Source organism: Seriola lalandi, unplaced genomic scaffold (genome assembly GCF_002814215.2).
Source record: "Seriola lalandi dorsalis isolate HSWRI2012SDOR001 ecotype SW California unplaced genomic scaffold, Sedor1 jcf7180002053435, whole genome shotgun sequence".
Lineage (NCBI taxonomy): Eukaryota > Metazoa > Chordata > Actinopteri > Carangiformes > Carangidae > Seriola > Seriola lalandi.
The window spans coordinates 119674-133532 of record NW_019523988.1 but is presented as its reverse complement, the minus strand read 5'-3'; the positions used below and the strand labels follow the sequence as shown (position 1 = coordinate 133532).

Here is a 13859-nt window from a genome sequence, read left to right as displayed (position 1 = left end):
TCTTAGACTGTAAAGCTTCACATCACTGGCAGTGACACCAAAACAAATAATTGAGAAAATAACAGGGAAGATTAATCGATGTAAAACGATCCATTGTTGCTGCTCTAGAGAAAAATGCGTCCATTTTTTTTTTTTGTCTTTTCTACCCATTTCTAGGCTGAAAAACAACAGTATGAAGTCTAGGGCAAGATGCAGATGGGATGAAATACACAGTGTTTGATAGCAGGTCCAGTCGTTTATTTACGCTCCTTGACTGTCTTGACAGTTTGTGCTAGTAATAAAAACACTGAGACTGTATCTTGGCAGCCAACAATGATTTGCACATCCTCTCAGATCATGGGAATGGTGAGATTGCTTATCCCTTCCACAGCAGATGATACTCTTTGTTATTGTTGCAATAAAAATCTGTTTCAATGCTTTTCCATTTCAGTCTGACATTTGCCCGCCATACAGTTCCTCTCCATTTCCAGTAGGACAATGTATTTCTGACAAACTCTGATTCAGTTTAATTATGTGTGGCTGGATTGTTGATGCATTAATTTTGTAATTTGCTTCTGATTGTCTTTGCTCTCCACTGATGGTTTTCATAATCAGATTTTTTTCACACTGCCTGCTACTTGATGTATTGACATGACCCCTGCCAATAAGCAATCTGCACATAGTAGCTTTTAGTAAGCTTTTTATAACACTGGTTTGCGTTTCACATTTCTTGCTTAATAAGAATGCTCAGTGTAAACACTTAGAACATAATGTTAGGTATGTGTGAGATGGTGATTACATAGTCTACTTTTGGAATGATTTTATTCAATCAAAGGTTATTAGCAAATCGTAAGAAGCACATTAGAGCTGATAGCCCCTGTGCAGATTTGATTAGGGTTGTCCCCAGAAGAAAAGATTCATCTGCTGGAAATGAGACAACACATATTGTCTACAATATAAACATTAGGCTGCATTAGTGCTGATTGATACAAATGATCCCCTTTGCTATCTTGTGTATTTTTAACTTCTGTTCCAATTAGACTCCTCTGTATTAGTTGAAGAACGTTCTCCTCATAGGTGTGTGTGTGTGCGTGCACGTGTGTGCACGCTTTTTTTTGTCATCACCTTTCATCTTGTTTTCTTCTCTCAGACTAGATGTTTATGAGATAAGATATTACGTCTGGTGGGTGGTCAGTGTTTCTGCGCCTGCATGTTCTTGTATGCATGGTTTTCTTTGTGATAAGTGATGTTAAACCTTTAACCATACATGAAATGAAGGCACAGACATCCTCTTATTATCTCTCTACCTGTGATCTCCATGAGCTCCCTATCTCCTTCCACTTTCTCTTTCCTGTCAAAGTTATCGCTCCATGTTTTAGTCACCATCATCTGCACCATGGACTGTGTTTGAAATGACGTGCATGATAAATCGGCCGCTCCAAGCCTCTTGTGTTTATCTGTGTATGAAACAGCAGAGGCTCTTTTCTCTTAAAACGATTGCATATCGGTGACAGAATGAGGTGTTGAGAATTGATATTAGACATGTATGTTTTAGATAAGCACAGTACCTTAAAGTTAAACAGGCCCATCAGACCTACAGTAGCAGTGTTGTATCCTGTGTGCTTGCGTACATGTTCATTACATTTCTTTGTAGTTAATAGTGAAGCTTTTCAATTAAAAGAGATTTTGGAAAGTGTACATTGACACACATGTAATGCATTGTGTATGTACGCATAAAAATACATCAGACGAGCTACTGAAAGCCTTAATACATTGTGTCACATTACAATGGTTTTACAACTAAGTTTTAATCATAACTTCCTATTACTTTTACAAAGCTAAGTATCATCATCGCTTATAATCACCCCATTTATTTTGTGTTAAAGGTTAAAAGATGTTTTCTATAAGCTGAGCTGTCTTGTTTAGTAATCCCAATGTGCTGAGTAAACATTTACTGCATGCAGACAAATGGAGAATATATTCAAAGGATGTTGTGGTTAAAAGAAGTCTTGCATTAGTCATCCGTTTCATTAGCCATGTTTTCTTCATATTGTATTCATCATGGCCAGAGTTTTATTCTTTCAAAATGTCGTGGGAGGCCATTGAAGAACAAACTGTTTAAAGTAGTGCTGCAAATGAAATGATCCCAAGGCAGTAAGTGATGTAACACTGCAAGTAAAAAAAAAAAACCACAGTACAGGCATCTTTGAATCTGAACTCCTAGCCTGCTTCGCCAGCAGCATTTCTTTCCCTTGTTTTAGCCATATTATTTGTCCTGATTTAACACCGAACCCCACTCATTGCAAGGATTTTTTTTCTCCAGTGAGGCTCCTCAAAGATTCAGTATCTTCCCTGCATATAGTCTCCTTCCTTTTCCAGAGTTTTCCTTGACGGACAAAGACAGTGCTTAAAGAAAAACAGGGATGAGGAAACAAAGGGTAGCAAGAGAAGCCTGTGCTTCAAAGAAGGCCGGAGGTGTGCTTCAGGAGTTGAACGGAAGCTCCCTTCCCTCCCACATCACCTTTCCTTTCTTCTCCCCTCACTTGCTGGCCTGTGCAGTGTCACTTGCGTATGCAAGTTTGATAAGGGTAAAGGAGTCATCCTGTTTCTGAAACGAAAAGAAGGGTGGGGGGAGGGTATAGAAGGATGATGAAAGGAGGAGGAGGAGGTGAAGTAAGAGGCGTGGAGGCAGAAAGGACAGAGGAGGGATAAAAAAAAGGGGATGCAGTAAAAGAGAAGACAAAAAAGTACAATTGATGTGAAGTACGTGAGTATAAAGGCCTGTTGAAGTTAACGGAGACCGAGCAGTGAAAAGGCTGTAAAAGTTTACTGGCTTCAGTAGCTTTCACAGAGTTTCCGATGGAGGCCACAGCAGGTGAAGTGTACTTTGAAAGTTACTCAGAAAGGTATGTTGAGCAGCAGTCTGTCAAAAAGATGAAACACCCATCACTCGGACACAGAGATTTACAGTGTCAGCACGAAGCATTAGCCATCACACAGTTTTTATGGCTTAGTGCCATTTGTCTGATTTTTGATATCTGAGTGTGTGTATACGGTTGTGTTTGTGAGCGTGTGTACACCTGGTTCACTTCCTGCAGTGTGTGAGTGCAGGAGATGGAAAGATGGTGGAGAAGTAGAGCAGAAAATTTGTAGACTTGTTCCCCCAAAATATGTCTGTGTGCAAAAAAAAGTTTAGCCTCGCTGCAAGTCAGTCAGAAAAAAAATCTACAAATAAAATGTTGTTGTGCTCTGCTGTGACCTCTATATATTGGTGTCCTTGTTTGGGTCTGCAGCACTGCATCTCATTGAGATTCACACATTTATTAGAAACCTGCGGCCAGGATGTGTGAACGCCTTGAGACACATTTTAAAGCCTGTCACCTGATGGTGTTGCTGGTGAGGAAGAAATGATAACTTTGGTTAATAACACTTCATTGGTGTTAAATTTACAGCAGTATAAGCTATAATCTTGAACCTAAACATAGGCTGTGAGCTGTCAGCTCACAGACACATCAGTCATCCACCATAACCCCTGTGCCTGCTGCAAGAGGTAAAAATCTCAGTCCCTGCAAATATGCTCACGTCTAACCTACAGCTAATATTGAACTTTAATAAATAACAAATTGAGTTTGCTGTGCATTAGAGTTTACGCTGCCGTCTAGTGATGGTGGACACACATACTGTATGTGCTTCAGTGAATCATGGTCTGCAAGAAAACTGCAGTTTTACTAAGCATTAGTAACTTGTCAGAGGCCTTTCTTTAGCCAACAACTCATTATTTGGGTTGCATTATCCAACCAGCTATGCACAGACAACAGACCAGGCCATGGGGTAGTTTTGTTAAAAAGACCATGTCATTGAAATTGGAAGAATTTATTTTGACAAATTAAAGATTAGAAATATAATGTTGAATAATTCCCTCGACACTGATGTATGCTTTAGAGGAATTCATTTCTGCCTTGTCTGAGGTAATGAGGCCTCACATTCAAGAGCTGCAGCGAGGTGATGGTGAGGAAGAGGGATGGATTGAGAGGATAAAAGAGAGGGATAGTTATAAAATCCTAGGATTTTTTCGTAACAGCGCACTCCTTCTGTCTTTCTACCATTCAGTACTCTACCCCAATCACCCTTCTCTAACCTCTGTGTGATGCCCACCTGCATCTTTCACCCATGGCTAAACTCCCTGCTTGGAACTGACTTGTGATGGCAGAGGAGGGAAAAAAACTGACTGTTAAACTTGAAATAACACACCAGTGCACACACTTACGCACCTCCCCAGCTTTTAGGTCTTTGTTTGTTTGCCTGTCGCAGTGCTAATTATGTCCTGTCAACAGCCCGTCAAACACCAAGAATTAGTAACTTAATAACATTAAAAATATGGACACTAATGGCATTCATACTGAGCTGACTGCATGCTGCAAGGATCCATTTATACCTGCAGACATACCAAAGGCCAGAGCACAAAGCGTCTGGCAGGATATAAACAAAAAGTCAGAGACTAATCAATATGCACAGTCTTGGTACCAAAATTACCGACATGATGTATATTTGTATAAATTGCAGCGACGACACTAATTCACAGCAGCCGCACATTGCTACATTTCTCCCTCCACACCCATTTCTGCAAGATGAAGCTCATTATCTCGGCTTGGTTACCAGAGGAAGAGAGGTCGATTCAATCCTTTTCTCTCTGTCGGGTCAACTGAAAATACATTCAATTAAAAAATATAAAAAATATACTAGAAAAGAAACCGCTGGGCAGAAATGAATGCATATGAATTCATCCAGTCAGTTTTTCTTATTTTTTTTTGGTTTGTGAGAAGAATGACAACTAGAACTTAGATCACTTCTGGCTGAATAGGTACACACTGTGTGTCACCTTCCAGCATTGTTTGTATAATTAATTTCTGTAAGTGTTTGATTAGTTCAGCTGCAGTTGAATAGTATGGCAGCTAGATTATAAAAACAACAGTTAAAGGAATAGTTTTACATTTTTGGATATATGCACATTTGATTTCTTGTTGAGGCTTAAATAAGAATATTGATGGTGAGTGGAAGAATAGACAGTTATGTGTGTGCATGCTTGAGCAAGAAAGGTGTGTGTCTGATCAAAGGCGGCGGGCAGTATTTCATCCGGCGCATGTCTCTCCCCCAAATCACAGATTAAGACGTTACGTGTTCTCCACAGGGCCTCCCTGCCCATCTCTGAGCTGGAGCTTTTATAGCAGAGAAGGGGAGAGAAGCATGGTGGGACAAGAGATACAAACCCACTGCATTATTAAATGAAAGGGTTGATAGCTTGTCGTCTTCTAGGTGTTGGGGTGCAGAATTGGGAAACAACATAAATTGATTCTTTAATCTGTTTATTCAGTTGTGCATTCATTTGTTCCAACAAGCAGTCATTGCTAACTGTGTTTTCAGTTCTATCTCCAAAGCCTGACGCACACATTTTAAAATGAGAATTCTAATACTCATGTCTTACAGACCAAATAGGATGATTGACATGTGGGTATGTGCTTCAGGCCAGTATGAGGAACAGCTTGTGATGCTGTACAACAGGGTCCTGTGTGTGTTTGCTTATGTGTGCAGTGTGATGTCAGGAGTGATCAGTTCAGTATATGTCTTGTTTATCTGGGAGATCAGATAAGATGGATATCCTGTAGTTTGACCCAGATGTTTATCTTGGTGTCAGGCATGAGTTATGTATCACGGCTCAGGTTCAAATTGGCTGTGCTAAGTGACTCCCTGGCTGTGTGTGTGTACGTGTGTGTGTACGTGTGTGTGTACGTGTGTGTGTACGTGTGTGTGTACGTGTGTGTGTACGTGTGTACGTGTGTACGTGTGTGTACGTGTGTGTACGTGTGTGTACGTGTGTGTACGTGTGTGTACGTGTGTGTACGTGTGTACGTGTACACATCTGTGGGAGTTGGAGGATGTTGAGTGCAGTTAGGAAAGCTGTAAGTCATTTTAGGCGTGCATGTCAGTGAGCGTTGGATCGCAGATATGGACCTATGTCTTTGACTTATGTTGGTGGACTTCTTATTTAGGATTATTACATTAGTATTTGACATATAATAACCCCTTTTTGGATAATAATCCTATTGCTTTTTCTTAGTCTATTAGATTTTTGGGGGATGTTTCTGCTTTAAAGAGCTTAGTTTGGGTTGCATGTGCTTGCTCCTGAGGATGTATAAAGCCCTTTGAGACATTGTACTGTATCTGCTATACAATTAAACCTCTTTGTGTATTACATTCTTCAGTATTCTTTTCTGTGAATTATGCTAGAGAAAAACACAGTTCCGGCCCTTATCATAGGCCTGGACAACCCAAGTAGAAACTAAAATATCCCCCTCTCAGCACTTACTTCATCCACCAGTTTTTGCTAAGACTGTGCAGTATTAACTCCTCCCACTTCTTTTCTTCTCTTGTCTTTTTCTTTTCCTTTATTCTGCAACCCCCATCTCTCCTCCTCTTTATTCTGGCACTGTTGTAGCCACAGTGTCCCATGTGGAAGCCCTGTCCTGGTCCACTTCTATAAATACTTTCAGATGATCTTGGCCATCAGTGTCTCTTCCTCCTCCTCCTCCTCCTCTCTGCTCTTCAGAAAGGTTTATTTTTTATTGTATTTTATTGAACATTTGAATATAGAAAGAGACCTAATATCACACCGACATGGCATATTCAACTGTGCATTGATAACTGCAACAATCTTTAGGTTTGTTTTAGATAAATATAAAACACAACACATTTTTATCACAGCTTACAGTTCTGTTTTAGTGCAGTACCAATAATAAAGACAAGAACTTAGGTTACAGAAGCAAAAATGTTAGAGCTACAGTGAAAAGATACAAAAAGTTCAGGCAAAGTGTTGAAATTTGCATTTGTCAAATTGGTTTTAATGTTGAGTGCCGTACACTGAACACCTTTATGTCTTACAGAAGGTTGACTCAACAGTTCTTCATAACGCCTGTGTGCTGACTGTCCTGTGGCCTCATTTTGCCTTTCCTGGGTCATTTTCTCTTCTCTGCCGGTGTGAATACGCTGATGTCACCTGTTCTTGTCCTCGTAAATGGGACTGACAGGAGCATATAGGGAGCAGAAAGTATTAAAGAATATTATAGAATACAGGAGATAGTTGTGTCTTTTGTGGAGTTATACAACCATGCAAGCGAACAAATGCATGCTTGTTAGGTTAGCTGCCTCGTTATACTAAGATAATCTGCAACAGTTTGGTCACACTTTTGGCTGGCTGTAGTGGTCTTCTTGTAGTCAATTATGTAAAACAGTGGCAGTTATCTGCTCCTGACTATGTATAACTTGCTGTCAAAAAACTAAGACAGGGTAAAAACATGTACAGCACAGAAACAAAACAAAAAATACAAAAATCACCTTTTAAAGAGTTAACCTTTTTGTTAAGTGCAGTAATCAAATATTTGATTCAGCTCCATAACATTCTTAAATTAAAAAAAAAAAAGAAAAAAAAAAATCCAGCTATGTATTTAAAGAGGGCTCAGGGACAAAACCTCAACAGATTAATAATACAAATGTGGCTTGCGGAGCAGATCTTGAGAGATTTCCTCTGTTAGCACTTACAGAGAGAACAGCAGCCGAGCTTTAGACACACCTGGTACACCGTGTCCCAGATTAATGTCACTGCAAAGCACCGTTGTATTGACAAGTTTGAAGACGGAAGTACCAGTGAAAAATGTGTATTCTTCTTATTTCAGCTCATACTTCCTTTAGTGCACACATGTATTTTAAGTTCTCAATTGGATTTTGAGCATCATTTTCCTGAGTGAAAAGTGAAACTATCATTAGGTTATTCTGCACCAACATGTTTGCTACTGCATGTAGATTTATATTAATTCAAAAACTTGGAGAGAACAGGAGCTTAACATTAATGTATAGCTCCTATTATGCTATAGTTGATGTTCAGTGTTGGCTTGTTCAGTGTGCACTGCAGCACATGTTGCATGCACACACATATTAAGTCCTCAGGGGGATAAGACAAAAAGAATGAGTCTCAGTTGAAGCTAGGTATGCTCCTCCAATTGAGGCTGCACATGCAAAATTCATAGTGTATTTGAAGACTTTGCACAGAACTTAAACTTTCTGTAAGTCTTAGATCAGCACACTCACGCTACCCTACAGCCCAGTCCCATTCGCTTTCAAATACAGAAATTCTCCGTTATGCATATACCTTTCTTGCATACACCATCTTTTATCACAGTATATTTTTTTAAACAGGGTGAACATGTAGAAATTGTACAGTCTCACAGTGCCTTTATACCCACTCATTCCTCTATCTCCCACCACTGCCCTGGAGCTTATCCATTCCTACATGAACTCTATAAAAGAGGCTCTGAAGATCTACCAAAGTTGATGTCACAGGGCCCCAAAGACGCAAATTCCACTAAGGCTGGCATTCAGTGGAAACGGTTTATACAGAAGGGATTTAGGCACTCAGCATTGACCCCTTGATGACTAATTATCCATTTACTGTAGATGATAATGTAGCTGGCTAATCTATATTGTGTCACTCACTGACATGCATTTGTGAAATAGTGTTTCTAAGTGATTTTGAGCTTGACCTGCTGAGAGGGATGAGAAGGATGCTTGATGTTGTCGGGAGCACTAGAGTTTCCGGGAAATTGTGGCTACAAGTCTGTTCACTGACTTTCAGATATTTATATGAATTCCCAGAGTATTTCATTTCTGACAAACAGATCCATTAATGTTTCCTGGTCTTTTCTGACTGTTCATGCCAAATAAATTTTAAGCTATTCAGGACATCTTGCTGTTCTTTTGATTAACTGCTGTGCTGTCCTTTTAACTCCTGCAATTGTGTTGTCTTTGGCTAGGTATTGAATGTCCACGCAGTTCCAGGAATCTGCCTGGGGGCATGCAGGTGGCTGAACCTTTCAGTGATGAGGCCATGCTGTTCACCAAAGAGCTGGTGCTGCAAAGAGAGGTAAGCACTATAGCGGGACATTCTGGCCCTGATCTCAACATGTCTGTTATTGTTTCAATGCCCACTCCTGTTTTGGAAACTCTTGATGTTCTGCTACTTTGGCACCTACATTTCTGCATTTTACTTTCACACTCACAGTCCAAGTATAGTTTGCTTTGAACATAAGATCATTTTGGTTCAGAGACGTGAGAAGAATGTCTGTTATACTTTTAATAACAGATACTGTTAATCACAGCAGCTACTTTGGCATTAAGTCTTATTCCCAACATGGAGCCTCCCTGTGTTTTTGTGTGATTGCTACACTGTGAAGATCCAGACCCATTTTATATGGGCAACAGAGATTAAAACTCAGGAAATGACATATACCACTGATTATTCTCACATTTGCAATTTTTCATTAACACAAGACAGTAATTTATTTATGTTGTGTAGACAGGATTTTTTTCTTGTTTCTTTTAAATCTTTGTTTAAAAATGTCCAGATAGTCACATTTTCACGTTCACATTTGTCCAGACATACACCAAAAACATTTTTTTCTTTGACCTTTGACAGTTTCTCTGTTTCTGATGTCAAGTAGTTTTCATCTGTTTTTGTCCAAAAAATGACAATCTGTTATATTGTCAAGACAGTTTGTACGAACATAGGTCACTGGTTTTAATAGGCTGTCTAGATAGTTTACTTTCAGGTGAGAGTTATTACAGCATTTAAAGCATTGTACTCCTACTTTGAGTGCTTTAAAATCTCAACAAAAATCCAGACAAAAGTCTGATAGTCAATCAAATTGACTACCCTCAAATCTCACACACACACACACACACACACACACACACACACACACACACACACCCACACCCACACCCACACCCACACACCCACCCACCATCCTCCCCACTTACTCCCAGTTTATAGAAAGCTCACCTGATAGTGGATCAGTGCTCCTGGGCTTTAGAAAACTCCATCCACTGTGTGGCTGTTCATTCACATGCTAATAGGTTTTTATAAGAAGCAGTGAACGGACCAAAGCCATGATGGAACTAGCTATAATCCTGCCACCACTTATCCAAGCCACACACTCCCTCTCTCTTGCTCTCTTTTACTCCCCCTCTCTTCCTATCTCCGTTTTAAAGGGGGTTTTTTTGCGTAGGGTGGATGACTCCACTGTCCTCCGGTGTTTAATTGTCATGGAAATGTAGCCTTGGTCAGCGTTGGATGTGGACTGGTGTCAGAGTGTGTACGTGTGTGCGGTGGTGTGTACAAACCAGTAATATAGGTTGTATCAAGAAAGCCTCGGCTGTGAAATAATTGATGCAAGCAACAGGGGATTTTGATTGACAAAATGTTCTATGACTCAGTGCAGAGGTGCTGTAGCAGTTACAGGTCGATGTGAATTTTTCTTATTTTTGCAGATACATAGATGCACACAACAACATGCTTTGCCACACTTTTTTTTTTCTGTATGTGCTGAGATAAATTAAGCATTCGTTATCATGCCCATAACCTCTTCTACCCTATACACACACACTGACGCACACACTCTCTCACACATTTTCTCCCTTGCCAGTCACTGGTGTTGTCAGCAAGTTTTTCACAGGTAGGTGGGAGTTAGCAGGCGGGACCGAGCCACATAATGAGTCCTGAGCCCAGTGCGGGGGCCGTTTGGCTGGCTGCACTGACCTGCTGTTATGGGCTAATATGAACACAAACACACACTCTCAAAGGGACACGTTCAAGTAGATAACACAGTTAAGCATTCACACATAAGAGCTGGCAAAATCATTATCCAAAAGAAAGTTTCTAGCTGAAAAAAAAAATCCCTGTGTAGAAAATCAGATTGGGTCTCTCTGTTAGCTCTGGAACACGCACACACACACACGCGCACACACCTAGCTGGAAAATAGTCAAATGATAGTCTAATGTTATACAATGCCTGACAGTGAAACGGGATTCTCTCTGCATGAGAGAAGCAAGAGCAGAGAGGTGAGAGGAAGTGCAGGAGCTCTAACAAGAGACGAGTTAGCAGCAGCAGCAGCGGAATTGAAGACATGATGTACGATGGAAAGGAAGAACTTTCCTTACCCTGTCGAGCACAGTGAGCGTAACCGAAACACGTTATTAAGGTGTGTGACACTCGAACATGAATATGGATCATTTGATTTCATTAGCATAAGATTCTGCTGTTGATGCATCTCTGAATAGTATCTGATTGCGGGAGCTTTTAAGGAAGTGCCGAAGATGCCCTCACGTGAATCACATTTGATTTGGGTTTTGGTGGCGTAGTTATTTGAATTCATAAAATATTTTTCTGGCTTATGCTGCTTGACAGCCATTTTGAGCTTTCAAGGGCTTTGTTGATCTGATGACATGTTAACTCAATGGTCCATATGCTTTTACACACACACACACACACACACACACACACACACACACACACACACACACTCACACACACACACACTCTTCCATATTTCACTACTCTGTAATTAGCTGTTCTCTTTTTCTTGTCGTCTTTGAAATTGTTTGGGTGCAGACATGAGCATGCTTTGCTCCTTTCATGCCTTTGTGCTGCTGTTTTGGTCTTTCACTAATAGCCTTTTCTCTTTCCGCCATTCCTTTTTCCATTCATTTGTCGCTCACTCTCGTCTCCCTCCTCGTCATTGGTGTCCAGGTTTAAATCTCTGTCTGACTTTCGCTTGTAGCTCTCTCTCTCCTCGCCTGCTATTTTTCCCTATCACCTCTTTTCTCAATTTCTCTCTCTAAACTGCCAAACAGCCATGTCTTAATTTCTCCTGATGCAGACACGCATAATTAATGTGGCATCCAGTGAGGGGAGAGGCCCTGGTTTCTGTCTCCTCTATTTATAAACCCCCCAACACCCCTCATTCCCCCTGCGTCTCTTGCTTGCTCTCTCTTGCTTTTTAAACATTTCTCTCACTTTCAGACTCCCCCTTTTTAAAATCACGTTTCTGTTTATCTGCTCTGTCTTCCTCTATTCCCTCCCTCCTCCCTCCCTTCTTTCTCTGTCTCTCTTTCCGTCTGTCTGTCTGCCCCCCCCCCCCGCTCTCTCTGTGTAGTGTTAATCTCTGACAGACACTGCTCCCGTTCCCAGCGTGGAACCGAAACAGCAGCACAGAATTCTGAGAAAAAAAGAAAACACATTGGTAAACACCACTCCCCAGACATTTCCCTTTTTATTTTTTGATGTCTTCCATTTAATTTCTCTCACCTCCCACCTTCCATTGACAAAAAAACATCCATTCACTATTTCAGTCACTGAGCCTCTCTGTTGATTTTCTTTATGCTTTTTGGGTGGCAACTTCAAATGCTCAGCCTAACCAGGAGGGAGGCGAACAGAGGAATTTTACTGCATTGACGTGTTTATCTGGGATGAGTCAGCTAGACACAGGACATAATTAGTAGTGCAGTGGTGGCTAGTTAAGGACATAAGTCAGTGAAATAAAATTTGAACTATACCCAGCACCTCATTAAAATACTGTACATTTAATGAGCATCACTCTTAACTGAGATGGCAGCAGTGTGAAAAATTTAATGCCTACGATGAAAGTGTGACGCTGCCCTGAAAGTAAGATGCATCATACTTTAAAGTTAAAAGCCATTTTTTAAAGATGAGCAATGGCTTACACGTGGTATCACATTTTTCAAGGATAGATATCAAATGCATCTACTTGTGCTGTATGTAATATTTTATCTTGGACTAATCGGCTCTGAAACTTTTTTTTTTTTTTTAGTTTGCATTAATCAGCATAGGAAAGCCCCCTGATTGGAACCACTGTTGTATATATTTGCATTTGCAGTTGTGTAACTGATCACCAGATGAGAGAGGAAGGAAGAAAAAGAAAAGCAGGTGAAGCAGAGATGGAGGGTTTGATTGAGCAGGGACGAGAGCGGGCTAAGTGGACAGTAATATTCAGTGTACTGTTCCCACCTACATACACCGTCAGTCCTATTGACCTCATTTAGTCTGGGTGGTCTCTCATCTACTGTACTGCCCTTGCTGCCTACTCAACAGCAGTTTCTCTCCATCTCACACTTAGAAATGCTCATGGCTTACATTCTCTCACTTTCTTGTTGGCATTTAATGAAAGCAGGTGCATACATAAAGAGTGCCCTGGCTTTTTTTTTCCTTTACATTTTCATCTTGTTTATTTTTGTATTCATATATTAAGTTCAGAAAGCTGAAGACGATTGCCAACAAGCTTGTTGTAAGTAACTACAACATACAACAATTTGTTTTTAGAAACTAAATTGTGTCTTATGCACTTGTGATGGATTATTTTACATTTCACTGAACCTAAAACCAAAGATATTTGGAGTTAGAACCACACATCATTATTCCAAGTCATTCCACTCTGAAAACTTGTTTCCAGACTGCTGACAATGTTTTCAAACAAGGCAGGAGCAGCCATGGTCGAGTTGCTACTTTATAGTTTGATAGACAGTTTGTTGTGTATTTCATCCGTTAACACATTTTTGCTCGTTTCACCTGAAGTTTCAACTGTAGTTGAAAAGAAATCTTGGCATTGAAAAAGGATCCATTCAGTACAAAATAAACAAAACAAAGATGGGTTAGTATTTTAACATTGTAATTGTCTTAACACACATAAACACAAACAGGCACTTACCTGTGTCTCTGAGTGTCAGTGTCATGTAGCATGCATGTTGCTCCCTTGTGCATGGCACCCAATCCTGGCCCACTCGTGCTTAAACCAGGTCCCCCCGCACCCACCTTCCCCACATTGTGAAATGAGCACTGTAGGCACCAGGTTGCCATGGGTGGGGGTTGGCGCAGGCTGCCTTCAGACCTGCAGGAGGTTGTGTTGTGGAGCGCTGATGAGTCACGGTGCCAGCGTGGCATCAAAGATGCCCTGCTAATGCCTACCTCTACAGATCT

At 40.6% G+C, this 13859-nt stretch overlaps 1 protein-coding gene across 1 annotated transcript in view; it reads left to right on the top strand.

The window, feature by feature from the left end:
- Positions 1-13859, top strand: part of snd1 (staphylococcal nuclease and tudor domain containing 1) — a 168477-nt gene that overhangs the window by 44727 nt on the left and 109891 nt on the right. Inside the window, exon 15 of the mRNA XM_087172590.1 lies at positions 8841-8950. Coding sequence (XP_087028716.1) covers positions 8841-8950 — 110 coding nt within the window. The remainder of the gene's footprint in view (positions 1-8840; positions 8951-13859) is intronic.